Raw genomic sequence first — 14,719 nt, 5'->3', positions numbered from 1 at the left:
AATGCCGAGACACTTAAGAATAATAACATTTTTCTTTGTAATATTTCTATGTTGTTCTTATGAGCACTTAATAAACATCCACAAAAGACTTTTTCCTGTCTTCCTTTAGAAAAGAGTTATGCCCGTTTAACATAGAGGGATGCTGATGCACAGATACAGTAAATGGGGGATGAAAAGGCACATGATACGTGCATGAGAAAGTGCAGAATGGAATACCATTACCTGTATTAGCTAGGGAAATGGAAGGAGTTTTGTCTTTGTTTGAAACTGTGACTGGAGAGACGAAACTCAAACATAGGGGATTTTTGGCCTGGCTAGTCTCTTTGCTCCTTACCTCTGTCTACTATTATCACTGATCTACAATGGTGCCATAAAAACAAAAGAGAGTTGGTTGCTGCCCCTCACCTGAGCTGCATCAATTTACTACGTACATAAGAAATTAGTCCAACTCCCATTTTTGTAATTATGATCTATTATACATTTTACTTTGCAATAGGCATAAATATGAATTTGTAATGCCATGCAGCTATGTGACCACCTAATCACTGGGTGACTGGCTCATCCGCTGATGCTTGTCTCAGTGCACACTATAGCTGACCACTTTCTTCAAGAACTTGCTAGGCCAGAGTCAACTGCACTAAGTCTATAAATTTCATACTCAGACCTTCCCCTTTATCCTGGTTGGCTTCCCCTCTCTAAGCAACAATGTGGGAGGCACTCTTTAATTACATTTCAAGCTGCCCGTTACGTTAAAGTTTGAATGCTGAGATGCTTGTCTCAGTGCACACTATAGCTGACCACTTTCTTCAAGAACTTGCTAGGCCAGAGTCAACTGCACTAAGTCTATAAATTTCATACTCAGACCTTCCCCTTTATCCTGGTTGGCTTCCCCTCTCTAAGCAACAATGTGGGAGGCACTCTTTAATTACATTTCAAGCTGCCCGTTACGTTAAAGTTTGAATGCTGATAGATTCAACTATAGCTGCTTTGCATTCCTGAAAACTGTTTTACCAATACCACAGCAACCTGCTCAAATTATTAATGTTTGTTCGACTTAAGGACTAACAATGTTTTATTGGTCATAAATATTTCTGTATAATATGGTGACTTCTGCCAGAATTCCTGGTTTGAGCCGAAGCTGGTGTTTCAATAAGAAAGTTTTGAAGAGCAAATTTCAACTGCCCTTTTGGCAGCAAATTCACAAAACACAGTAAAATAAAGTAGGACCTTATCACAGAACTTATGCCACCAAGGTAAAAAGTTCCTTTTGTCGTAATTGTGAATTATTGACCACATAGTAAAGTGATCTAGGTCCTCTACTCAACATGTTCTGGAGCAAATTATCACACTGACTGGCTTAAGAGCAACAAAGAGCACAGCTCATAAGTTGGCCTATCTCTAGGCAACTTTTTAGTTTCTCTGTAAGACTGTGAGTAGAACCTGAGGTCAGCTGGATTTGAGGACACAATTGTGCAGCAAGCAGAAAGGGGAATGATAACTGATAAGAAAAAAGGGGGCATGGTGAAGTACTAAGAGTAGTTAGAGTGTTATTCTGGATTACCATGTGATGCCTTGGAGCCATTTGTAATCAGACCTGCATAAGTCCCTGGCCACTTAAGATTACACTGAAAGAACTGATTAGTTCAGGTAGTTTCAAAATAAACTTTTTAGATGAGGAAAGATTGTTCTCCTGCATATGCTGAACTACATGTTATTTCTGTGTCAGCATTAAAGTACCCAGTGTGTGTATGTGTATATAGTGTCAATTCATTTTTATTTCTATATATATGCATATTTATATGGCAAAATATGCCTCTTTTAATGGTCAGTAAAATTCACTGGTTATTTGTGACACTATAATACATCTTGGGTGTTCTGGCTAAACTGATGCTGCCAAAATTGTCAGCAAAAAGACCGGAAAAGCTGATGAACCTTAAACTTCTCCCCAAACAACTGCTCAGTTGTTTCTTCAGGATATAGAAGAGGCAGAAAGCCCAAGCAAGAGGAGTGGTAGGAAACCAGGGAGGAAGGATAGAAATTCTTGTCTGATCTGGATTTCACAAACTGTTGTGTTTAATCTTTTAACAACAATCTATGCCAATTAGCATTTTAGGAGTTTTAAGAAGTTTTGCCCATAAAGGAAAGGTAATTCAAACTTTAATTCACTGCTTCGCTTATTCACTAGTTTCTTGCTTTCATTTTATTTAGGGATTTAATATTTTTATAAATTCTACAGGTAACATTTTCAGAATCAGCTAAATACCATTTCTGAAAGCGATTTTCTTAGTAAGACTAAGATCTCTAAAGGTATGTACAACCTAATTCCTAACACTTTTAATGTGAATAAGCTGCAGAAACAGCTCTTCAGTTTCTCTGGACCAGTGTCACCTTTGCAAATGGGACTTGTGCTAACAATTCGTTAGGTATTTTTAACTAGTATGCCATATAATTAAGTAACTAAATATATATAAAAAAGTACATGCTGCCATGTATAATTCTTATTCCCCTCTGTGGGTTTGTCAGACCCACAGGGACAGCACTGTGGTCTGTGGGCTTTTCTCCTAGCAACTCCTATTAACGTCAGAATTACTTAGGCGGTTGCATCTTCATACCCCACACTAAGAGTTTACTATTTGGTGCTGTTTTATGTGTAGATTTCATATGCCTGTATTTCTGGTTATTTGCACCAGGTCTACTTCAATTTCTTGTCATCTTACAACTACGTTTAATAACAGCTTTATGCTATTACTTACTGAACTCTCTGCTGTAGTTGTTCATATTTGGAAAAAAAAGATGAAGACATGATCCCTGCCCCAAGGAGTCTGTAATTAAAACAAGACCAGTGTTATAGAAACATATATACTAGCTGGCCTGTAACTGGATGGTCTGTTTAGTTTTGTTTTGATGTACTGTATGAAGCAGCATTTAACAGATGTTGGGAGATTAGATCTCTGAGTTTCTCATGTAAACATACAGCAGAGGTGCATGTGTATGAATTAATTTCATCATTGAATGTGGGTATTAATGTCATCAGGCATTCTTTAATGTTTGTGCCTATCCTACTGCACTTTGAGTCCTCCTTGCTAAAAAATACAGAAACTTCTTGAGAGAAAGCTAAGTGACTCTGTTGTAGCAATGCTTTCTAGCACTATGCTGATGATTCTCTTCTCTGGCATAAAACATGTTGCCTTGTACAAGCCCAGCAGTGGAAAAAAAATGAAGAAAATTGTAAATTGTTTCATTACATGACCTCTATACACAGTGTTGACCCAAAAAGAGAAAAAAAAAAATATGGGGGGTGGTCTCCCTTGCTCTTCATGGCAAGTTATCCCTCTCATTATAAGTAATGCTAACCTATTGTACAAATCAAGTAGCTGACAATATTATGGCTGCTCATATCCCTGCTGAAATAGCACACATCCAGCAAGGTGACAGGTCTTTCCACTCCTCCTCTTACCCCGGGGAAAGCAGTATTAAGGATTAGATTCCCTTTTACTGCTTCCAGGTTGAAGTCAAACCAGCATGAAGCGGGGACCTAGCAAACTGTGGCTTGCTATACTGTGTACAGGCAAGGAAATAAGGCAGGCCAGGGAGAGAATGGAGGTAAGAGCTGGGACAAAGCCTGAAACAGAACAGAATTAGAAGGGAAGTGTAGCTGACAAAATGACAGAGAGATTTCCTAATTTCCACTTGCATTTGATGTGTTTTGCATTTCACATCTGTATTTGTATTTTGCGCCCCCACTAGTTGAGTTTTCATGCATTAAAAAGTATTTTAAGTGTTTCTAAAGCAACAGATATGGTTTTAAAAGAACATTTCACACACCACCACCCCCAATTTACAATAGACATGCAATATTAATTTAGGGTGAGTGGGCACAGATGTTATCAAAATCACACTCTTACCTGCCAACTCCACCAAATTTTCCAGTGCTTGGATATTTTCTTCCACTGCTGTGTGGAATTTCTTATTTTAATGTTCTCTATGCCTTTTTTTTTTTCGTTTTTTTTTTTTTCTTCTCAGATGTTTTATTCAGTTGCTAAACCTGCATATGGCATCCTCCACTCATCAGCTGTCTGAGCTAAAACAATACTTCATGACAACCACTGAAAAGAAAAGCAGCCTCTGAAGATACTGATGTGATTAGGGTGAGGGGCCAGGGACTTGTGCTGAGTGCTAGAAGAGCACTTTATAACCACAGCAAATCGGTAAGTTTGGGCTAGATGACTTGGCAGAGGAGAAGTGATGTGACGTGAAATATGAGTTGGGGAAGCATGCAAAAGACAGGGAAGTGAAAAGGCAGTTTTTCCAGTGTTACCAATGTGTGAGTTAACTAGTTAACTAGTCAGCTTTTCTTTGCTGACTCTTTCAATTCTCTGTACCTCTCTTTACTTTAATATTGTGCTGCTAACACATGTCTGCACAGGAGACTCTTTCAATTCTCTGTACCTCTCTTTAATGTTGTGCTGCTAACACATGTCTGCACAGGCAAACATGTGCAGATGTGAGTTCTCTCTGTGCCTCAGGCCTACAAAAAGCTATATTAGCATAGCACTAAATCTGAACTAATGCAGATGTGAGTTCTCTCTGTGCCTCAGGCCTACGAAAAGCTATATTAGCACAGCACTAAATCTGAACTAATGCACCCTGTCCCTCAGCAAGGACTAATAGCTTAGGATCAGCTTCATGCTAACAGCTTTTGAGCTGCCTGGAATGAAGGTAAAGTGAGTTTTATCTTACCACAATGTTCTTTGTAGAGCTATCCAAATTGGGTCTAATTTGGAAGAGGCATTAAAAGCTTTCTCAATACATTCTTTTGCTTTTCATTGGTATATGGCAAAGTGCTTTGCAAACGAGGCAAGCATCACTGTCCATATTTCACGGTGTGCCATACTAGCACAAGCAAAATACAGTGCCTACCCTTAGCTACACAGTGGTCAGGTCTGGAGAATGGTTCAGATCTCCATTACCTATCCACTAGACCGTATTTTGTCTCTAACTGGCAGTTGCAGGATTGTTCAGATTCTGCACTAATATTCAGTCCCATAGATCTTTATGTTAAATCCTGTGTTCATCAATAAATGTCCACAACGGTCAAATTAGAAACATTGCAGTGCATGCTACACAGCCTGGGTTTTTCTAGTTTAATACCTACAAAAGCAAAGCAGAATTATGTCAATCTGTTGTGAAAATATGCAGAATTTTAACCTCTGTAAGTTGGAGCAAGTAATAAGAGTACCCCTATAAAAACATGCGTTGGTTGTCACACCTCAGGTTTAATATCTTTACACAGAAAATGAAAGAAAAATCTCCTAAAGATAATTTTCTCTAAGTATGTTTTGGTTACAAATTAATGTTCCAATTAGCTTTAAGAAGTTGATTGTATGCAATATACAATGTTCTATGTTCCTGTATCTACCTTTGTTGCTTAACTTTATTTTCCAAAAACGTGATAAAACTTTGATGACATCTCCTAGCCCAAATTCAAGCCTCAATTAACTTGGTTAGGTTTTGTGGCATTGTATCAGGGACTCATTTGGATTTAAACATTTCAGATTGTTTTACATATGTAGCAATAATTGTGCTGTGTAGAAAAATGTGGTGCCATCATGTGGACATTAAGAAGTATAAAAACCAGTTTTTAAAACAAAAACTAGGTAACAGATAAATATCTGTATTTGATATCATGAATCATCTGAATTATAAATATGTATTATATGATTTAAGAAGCTATGCAGAAATCTGTGGTTTTAAAACTGTATTAAGTAAGAAGAAAAACAGATAATGGAATCAGGAATTATTGATTCAATCCTGGTTATTTTCCAACAGCTCAGGAAGTCCTTTCCCATGAGCACAGACTGATCAAAACACACACAAGAGTCTCCAAGCCACTTTTAATCAGCATGTAATTCCAGCATTACCTACTTCTATACTAATTTCCGTATCTATTTATTGCTTTGGTTTTCCTCTAAGACTTTACAAAACTTGTTTTTGTACAGCCTGCATTGCTTCTCTTCCACACAAATTCATACAAACACTCCTATCCATAACATTAGCTGGCCAAGGCACTCTGCCCACACAGTTCTCATTCCTGCATGAGTTCACACAAATCTTTGTTTCAGCAATGGTTTTGGTTTAAGGCCTCTTCTTGTTTCTTATGTTTAACCCAGAGGAAAGAGACTTTGCCAGATTCAAAATAGCTATATCTAATACCAATAAATGTCCACGACAGTCAAATTAGAAACACTGCAGTGCACTCACGCAGCCTAAGTTTTTCTACTTTAATACCTACAAAATCAAAGCAGAATTATGTCAATCTATTGTGAAAATGTGCAGAATTTTAATCTCTGTAAATTGGAGTAGTAACAGTGCCTCTGTAAAAACATGTATCATTTGCCACACGCCAGCTCTCGTATCTTTATGTACAAAGTGAAAGAAAAAGTGAAAGAAAAAGTTCCTAAAGATAATTTCCTCTACAACACCCACAGACCTGTGAAGGTTTGCACATGAGGAGTGTGATTCAAAAACTGTCCTCCACCATACACTCCCCCAAAGCAATCCTGCATGTCACAGAACCATAATCTGTCCCCTGCTCCGAGACCCTGTATGCCAAGTGCTAGTAGGCCGATTCTGCAGTCTGCTGATTTCATTTATATTGAATAAAGGCCAGAACTTTTAAAGCCTTGCCAGTGGGTTTGAAACATATAGTCTATCTGGGAATAGAGCTTGAAGACATGTTTGGATCAGTCCCTTCTTTTGTGAAAGTTTAGTGGTTTTGTTTTGGTAAAACTTAAAAAGTTTTATTTGACATTTATGAACATTGAAGATATTTGGAATCCTTTTTGAGAATGGCGATTTATGTAGTATTTTACTCAGAAATTCACTTACTTTGTGCAGAAAGAGTCCGCTCTTGTGTTACAGGAAGAAATGGAATATTCTGGCTTTACTAAATGGATATAATGGAATGTCATACATTAAGAAGAATCTCTGTGGTGCTGTTTCAGCTTCCATATAAAGACAGGTAACTCTATGAAGTAATGACATCTATTTTCCATGTCTTTGCATCTCATGCTTGATTGATTTTGTTGTTTAAGAAAATGTGAGTTCCAGCTGAAATTTTTACCATTCTTGGGCCATTTTTTTAATGTGGATTCTCCGCTGTCTAATTAGACTACAATCTTTTTCTTACTGGATAAACTTTCAGTGTCTCTTATTCTTTTTCTACTTTGGCATTTATTTTCATGAAACTTGTAAGGACTTAATTTTCTTTGACTATTTTATCTTTCTGTCAAACTTCATAGAAATTATTATGGATTGAAAAATTCTGTGGGCTGGAGGCAAATTGAACATGGCAATGCATGGAAAAGGCTGTCAGAAGTCTCTAGTCTGTATCACTGTGCTCAAGTTCTTGATTACTTGGCATTTAAATGTTTAGAATACATGAACAAATGTAAAAAACTCAATTTATACCTTTTTTAATTAATTCCCATAAATTGAAAGCCAAACTCAAGATGAAAAGACCTCACGTGATTTTTTTAATAATTGGCAACATTGTGCTAGACAGAGCATGGAACAAGCTCAACAACCAACCTTCTTTCAGATGAACTTTAAATGTCAAAGTATCCCATGATAGCTTGCATGAGTTTGGTTTTCAGTGTTTTGGAAACTGTACACTCACTCGCCCTTTTTAAAAGTGTGACACTGGTTTGGTTTTGGAAGAATTGGTTAAATATACTCTGAAACCCAGTGATTTAGTGAAAATATATTGGATTTCCTGGATTCTGACATCTTTTGCCATCAGTGAACATGAAAACGGGAAAAATGAACCTGTCCTGATTCATGCATTTTTGATGTTGTGCGTGGGTTCATCAAACTTTATTAGTTTTTGCCCATTGTATAACCTTGATGAGTTAATGAGATTATGCAATATTACTAATGGTAGATTTCATTTCCATTTTTAAAACAAACATCTCTAAAATTTAAACAGAAAAACCAAGAATCAGAATCTCATCAACCTCTGTCAGCTGTAGTCTTGGATTTTTATATTCTATGTCTCTTCACAAAATTCATTCTTTCTGATCCTCCCTTGGTGAAGGTTGGGTCTGTCAATCACTGTACCGTCCTCATCGCTGGGATTTCCTGTAACTATTTCCCAGTAATTCTTATCTTCTTCAGCTTTATGGGAGTCCAGATAAGTGTGACAAATTACTTCATATTCTTTTCCAAAATAAGACCTGCCAAGTTAAAGAAAAGGAGGTAGGCAAGGGGAATTAATATATATGCAAATTCAGCAAATCTGCATTATCTGTGAATTCTTCAAGGTTTTCTCATGTTTCTCTTGGCTTATTCAGAAATATCACCAGGCACTTTCAAATATCAGATCCTTACAAGAAATTCAATTGTCCATTTTGTTTCCTATGAATAATTTAGGAATTTGAAATCAAAGGGAAATGCCACCTTTCCAGCTTCAGAGCTAAAGCAGCCCCTTCAGTATAAGGCACAGATACACCAACTCAGTATGTACAATCTCCTTAGGTTCTCATCACCATTGACATCAACATTTCTCTCTGACTGAGGAAGACTCTGGCTACTTAATAACTGTTTCAGCCTCAAACTTTCAGATCTTGTTTCATCCTCAAAAACCTGACACAAATCCTCAGTCAGATCTTGCTCAGAATTTAATGGGAAACAATTGGTATACTCCTTAACAATACCTAATTGATATTAATTTAATGCATGCATATTAACTTGAATTGTTGTATTAACTTCAGTTTGTTGAGAGACTGATTCATATGGACATAAGCAATATACAGTTTTACGCAATGTGGTTTTATTTAGCTCTCTTATTCCTTACACTTCTCAGTATACCATTTTTTAATTAAAAAAACCCAAAACAGCTGTAATTGCTCAAGATATTCAGAGAGAACCATCAAGAAACTAGAGAAGGCTAGAAATATATGATATGATATGAATTAAAAGAAAAAAAAAAATACAGACCGAGCTGATTGTCTGTAGCATCACAGGGGCACACACTGTAGCCCAGAAATAAAATAAGGGAAAGGAGAATGTGCATTTTGTGTTCTTTTCCATTTCCTCAGTGTGTTCCTAAAGCACCTATCTTGCTTCTTACAGTAATTCTTGATGTTGGCACATCATTATGCATATCCCTGCCAGTTATAAATTAGTCTTACCTTGTCCAAAATTTCCTTGGAACAGCTAAGCTCCGATTAGTATGGCAATGAGTAATAATCATTTTAGAGTTTGCCTGGAAAAAAAACACGGGAAGACACTTGACAGGCATTTTTACACTGATTTTAACTATTCCCATTCAAATTAAATGATTTTATTTACTGCTTAGTGTAAGCCCACATTGCTCTGTATCACTCTGAGACTGCTGTACAAAAACCCAGAGATATTTTACACCCTATTAGCTCTCAAAACAACTGTCTTAACAGCTCAGACCAGCCAAATGCTTAGCCCTCAGGTCAGACACATTCTCCTGTCCAATACATTCCATTCCACTTCCTTGTACTGGGCACTTCGGGGGGAAAAAAAAAAAAAAAGTCAAGCAAGTAGTAGAGCATCATTCCAGTGGCCTGTGCCATAAAGGTAATTCCTCTTACAATTGATATTTGCCATATGAGAGATCCAGATGGTCTGGGGACAGTCTAGAAATGGACCTTTATATGTTACCAATTTGCAATTTTTTATGTAAAACAGAATTAATTTTTAGTCACCTCCATTTACCAATACTGTGAAAAAGAATGTTGTTTTTGACAATGACGTAATTTTGACTGTGTTTATTAGTAAGCTGATTCATGTAAATGAGTCACAGTTCAAGGCTGTAGAAGAACAGTTATATTTGTGATATTTTGCTATACACCCAGCACTTCAGGAAGCCTAGCAGTTATGGGCCACAGGAAAATACTGCATCTGCTTACTGTATTTACAAAAGGTTAAAAAACACATTTGGAAAACAGTCCACTTATTCAGATGCCTTGGGGGTTTTTTAATACTTTTTAAATTTAATGTATAGGAGTTCTTAATTAATCACAGATTCTAATATTGGAAATGGAATTTAGTGCTCAGAAGTTCTAAAAAGCAGATTCCAAGTACTGCATCCTCACAACATGATAATGTCAACCATCAAAAAATTCTGATGAGAAAAACCGAGTAAGTCAACCTCAAAATGAACACCAGAACCTAATAGTTGTATATGCAGATTCCCTGGTTAAGGAGATTGTTCCTTCCCTCTCCCTTTCCTAAAATTACAGGTCAGAACTTACATAAGGAAAATATGTGAATAAAATGGACACAAGTTTTTTCTAAGTACTCCATCTACTGTTTCAATTAAATCTTCATAACATTTTCTACAGTTTTAATTCTTACAGGAACTGGAAATCCTTCATATTCAAGACGCAGCTGTGGATCCAAGAAGGAGGCTTGCCAGCAAGTCAAATGGGAAAGCTCATCTGTCAAAAATACTTGCTGAAGGTAAGATTTTTTAGCAGATCTTGTAAATGATTTATGGTCACTTGCCAGATATAACTGTAAATAAAAATATATATATTAAGGACAGTATAAATAGAAAAGAAACAAGATATGTAATTTTTAAAAATATTTTTCCACACAAAGAATTTTCTCTTGGCTCCTGAAAAATCAGTCTGCCAAGCTAAAGCTACACCTGGAAAACCCATAACACAGATTGTATACTGTTCATAAACTCATTAAGTAGCTATTCTATATACAGACTGGTGAATACTAATTTAAAATTGAATTTACATTCCAAAGATTCTGTCTCACCAAAGTGGTTGCTGAGGGAAAATTTTTTCAAAGTTGTGGTGCTTTATTTTGTATGCATATGTAACATGTAATGCCTTATTTGCTTCTAACTTGCAGAGGGAAACAATGTTAACATTTAATAGAAATCTGCTCCCTTAGGATGATAGAATAGTATGTTACTTCATATACCTACTATAGACTTACTTTCACAAGAAATGAAATCTTCTCATTTTGGATTTATTTAAAGTAAAAAAAAAAAAAACCACAAACACCTCTCTCTAATGATGAATTCTTTCCTGATTCATAAGCTAATTTTAGTTTCCTTTTTTCTTTTCTTTTTTAAAATCTCCTTTATCCAGTCATTCTGGCTGACAGCCCCCTTGGCCTGCACACCTGATCTCAGGCAAGTTTCATAAACTTTCTAAATAGATATTGCTTATCTTGATCTACGTATGATTCTGAATCTGTTCTGTAAAGCTAAGATGTTGAACCACTGTACAGCTTGAGAGAGAGAGAGAAAAATTAAATGCACACTATCAGTACATGCTGCCATTGCCATTTGCAACTTTATTGCCTTACCATTTGGTCAGAAAATCCTCCTGTTGTCCCAAGACCAAAGTTTTGCCCAAATCTAATCGGTTCACCCACTGCATCTCCATCAACACTGTTAAAGTTATAAAAAGGAAGAAAGAGACATTCAAATAATCAGCTTTACTATTCTTTTTTTTGTTGTTTCGGTCTATAGTTAGGTCTCGTGACAACACTTTGTATTAATACAAAGCTTACCTTTAAAAATAGGTAAAATATCTTAACTGAAAAGACATTTCATACTTGACTTACTGGTTAAAATATTTAACAGAATAGAAACAGGCTGTATTGATTACTTTTCATGATGCATTCATTAACATGCAGGGTGGAAAGATAACATCCAATGAAAAATCAATGGGAATTCAGCACTGAGTGTCCCTTTAAAATGTACTTAATACAAGCATCTGAAAAATCACAGGCTAAAAGCAGAACAGTGTGCGTTTGTGTTTGTCTGTAACCTAACATATGTTGCTAATAATATATGTAACTGATATTCAATAATTTTGTTCATTACATCAATATACATGCTGGTATATCCCTATTTCCAGAATTATTTCTGTATTTTACATTAAAGAATCACTAAATTAAGTGCCAGGCTTTCTAAGTATATTCAGCATAAAAGATTTATGTAGCTGATGAACTTGGTTAATGAGGGACTCAATAGCATTCAGTGCCAACAACGCTAAGATCAGACAGCAGCTAAGCAAAAATATTTTGGTTGCAGTTCTAGAAGGCCCAAATTATGCTCTTGGCATCAAAATTCTTTCTTAGGTCTAAGCCAAAGTGTTTTGCTCAATCAGGACTATATGGGTTAGTTTCTACTCTTATGCACTATTATTATTGTCAAATACAGGCACTCAGGCACAGCCTTCAACTATTGAGCGGGACCCTGCTCTTCTGTTTCTTCTCCCACAAACAGCCGGAATTAATATGTCTTTGAGAGAGAGAATATGGTGTTTGGTTAGGGGTTTTTTTTAGGACAAGAAAAACACTGTCCACTTCATTTACAGCAAAAGCATTGACACAAATTTCTGCTTCAGAGACCTTATTTACAGGAGAGTGAATAACAATAGTAAGTGATACTTGGACATGTTTTGTATTCTACAGCTGAAATATGACCACATTAAATACAGGTGCAGAGTTTACCAAATGGTACAGTGAACTTGATTCTGTTTTCACACCAGTTCTAAGCTGACTTAAACTTCCTTGGAATTATGCGTATCAAGCATATGCAGAATCAAGCTTAATGCATGACCCAAGTTAAAGACTCCATCTTAAATAAATTAATCTTATTCAAATTCATTTGTATATTAGCAAATTTCATTGCATATTTCTCAAAACAGGATACTGAAAGCTAAAATAATAATTGAAAACAACTCAGAATAAACTACCAAACCTTAAAATACAAAAAGTATTTCGACCCACAGGGTCCACACTCTTGACTCCGCCAACTCCACAAGGGGCGTGGAGTGATTTGGCTGAATACATGGGTATTTCATCCAGACTAATTGCCAAAGTCAGACTGCCACACACTCCAGGGTGACTCTCCACGGAGGATTTGTTGTCTGGGTTCAAAAGCATCACAGTGTCTCCGAAATGAAGGAATCCATCCTTAGATACTGACAGCTGTATCTAAATTAAAATACACATAATTTTTTACAGAATTATCTGAACCTAATATCAGAAGTATTTCAGCATATAAAATGCTAATTCATAGCATTCTTAATGCATAAAGAACACTAATAACAGTTACGCCATTCTATGTGGAATCATAGAGGATTGACATAATCTTCTTTTAAAATTACCTTCTTTAAAAGAGTATCTTGAAGTTTGTTGATTTTCTGTATCAAAAGTTCTCCTCGTTCTCTTTTATGCATAAAATCCCTCAAGCGATCCTGCTGGCAAAGGAGAGAGAGGGCAGAAGTTATCCAGCACTCACAAGCTCGGGTTTAAACTGAATTTAAAGAATTAGGGTGAAACATCGTGAGAGGGAGAGGCAGGGGAGGCTGCGCGGGAGCTAGAGAAGAGAAGGGCCCGGTTCCACCACGACCTTCTCCAAACACTCGTCCTCCTCCCAGTTCCCGAGGCGCACCCCGGGCCCGCAGGCCGCCATGGCTGCCGCCCAGGCCGCACAGCGTTCACCGTAGCCACGGCGATCACTCTAGCTAGCGATTGGGCGCTGGAGAGGCAGAGCTCGCCAATCAGCGGGAGGGAGCATGAGGGAGGGGGCGGGCTCTTTGTGCGCAGTGGCGGCGCGGCCCTGAGGCTCGGGGAGAGAGCGCAGAGGGGTGGGAGGGTGATCGTTGGGGGATCCTGAGGGGAAGAAAATGCAATAAATGTTAAAAACAGGCCAAGTAAGCCGACTGCCCCTCCTTGGGCGTGTCCATCGTGGGTGAGGTTAGTGCAAATGGCACACTCAGACAGCAGCAAGCCTCTCGAATTTGTGCCCTCTTAGGACTACCCACCAGACCAAGATCTAGCAGGGAAAGCCCTGTGTACAAGCCAAGAAAAAAAAAAAATCCATTTAGATTCCCTTGTGTTTTTGCCCAATCTGACAGGAGCTCTGAAAGCAGGAGACCTGCTTTCCCCTGGCGCAGTTTGGCTGAGCCCCTTGCCTTCCTGCAAGGATGTGCCAATAGGGCAGAGGTGCTGCTGGGGCCCAAGGTCCACTACCCTGGCCTTCAGGAGAGCAGACTTCGGCCTCTTCAGGGATCTGCTTGGTAGAGCACCATGGGATAAAGCCCTGGAGGAAAGAGGGACCCAAGAAAGCTGGTTAATACTCAACGATCACCTCCTCCAAGCTGAGGAGCGATGCATCCCAAGAAAGAGGAAGTCAGGCAAAAACACAGGAGGCCTGCACGGATGAACAAGGAGCTCCTGGATGAACTCAAACACAAAAAAGGAAGCCTATAGAGGGTGGAAGCAAGGACAGGTAGTCTGCAAGAAATATAGAGGAATTGTCCAAGCAGCCAGGGATCAGGTTACGGAAGCTAAAGCCTTGATAGAATTAAATCTGGCCAGGGACATCAAGAGGAACAAGAAAAGCTTCTATAGGTATATTGATGATAAAAGGAAGACTAAGGAAGACTACTCAATGACTTTTTTGCCTCAGTTTTCACCAGCAAGTGCTCGAGCAACACTGTCCAAGTCACAGAATGCAAAGGCAGAGACTGGGAGAATAAAGAACTGGCTACTGTAGAGAAGATCAAATTTGAGACCGTCTAAGGAACTGTAAGGTGCACAAGTCCATGGGACCTGATGACATGCATCTGCAGGTCCTGAGGCAACTGGTGGATGAAGTGGCTAAGCCACTATCCATCAGATTTGAGAAGCCATGGCAGTCTGATGC

General features: G+C 37.9%; 1 protein-coding gene across 1 annotated transcript; it reads right to left on the bottom strand.

Moving 5' to 3' along the window:
• Positions 1 to 8,047: 8,047 nt before the first annotated feature.
• LOC104167510 (chromosome unknown open reading frame, human C15orf26) lies at positions 8,048 to 13,483 on the bottom strand. The gene is made up of 7 exons (XM_009707797.1): positions 13,421 to 13,483; positions 13,176 to 13,265; positions 12,767 to 13,002; positions 11,362 to 11,446; positions 10,390 to 10,548; positions 9,192 to 9,265; positions 8,048 to 8,234 (listed from the first exon to the last, which is right to left on the bottom strand). The coding sequence occupies exons 1-7, from the start codon at positions 13,481 to 13,483 to the stop codon at positions 8,048 to 8,050; spliced, it is 894 nt and encodes a 297-aa protein (XP_009706099.1).
• Between the last annotated feature and the right edge of the window lie 1,236 nt (positions 13,484 to 14,719).

Source organism: Cariama cristata, unplaced genomic scaffold, assembly GCF_000690535.1.
Source record: "Cariama cristata isolate BGI_N322 unplaced genomic scaffold, ASM69053v1 scaffold1709, whole genome shotgun sequence".
In the NCBI taxonomy this organism is placed as follows: Eukaryota; Metazoa; Chordata; class Aves; order Cariamiformes; family Cariamidae; genus Cariama; species Cariama cristata.
The sequence above is the reverse complement of the archived record's forward strand: the minus strand, read 5'-3'. Positions and strand labels throughout refer to the sequence as shown.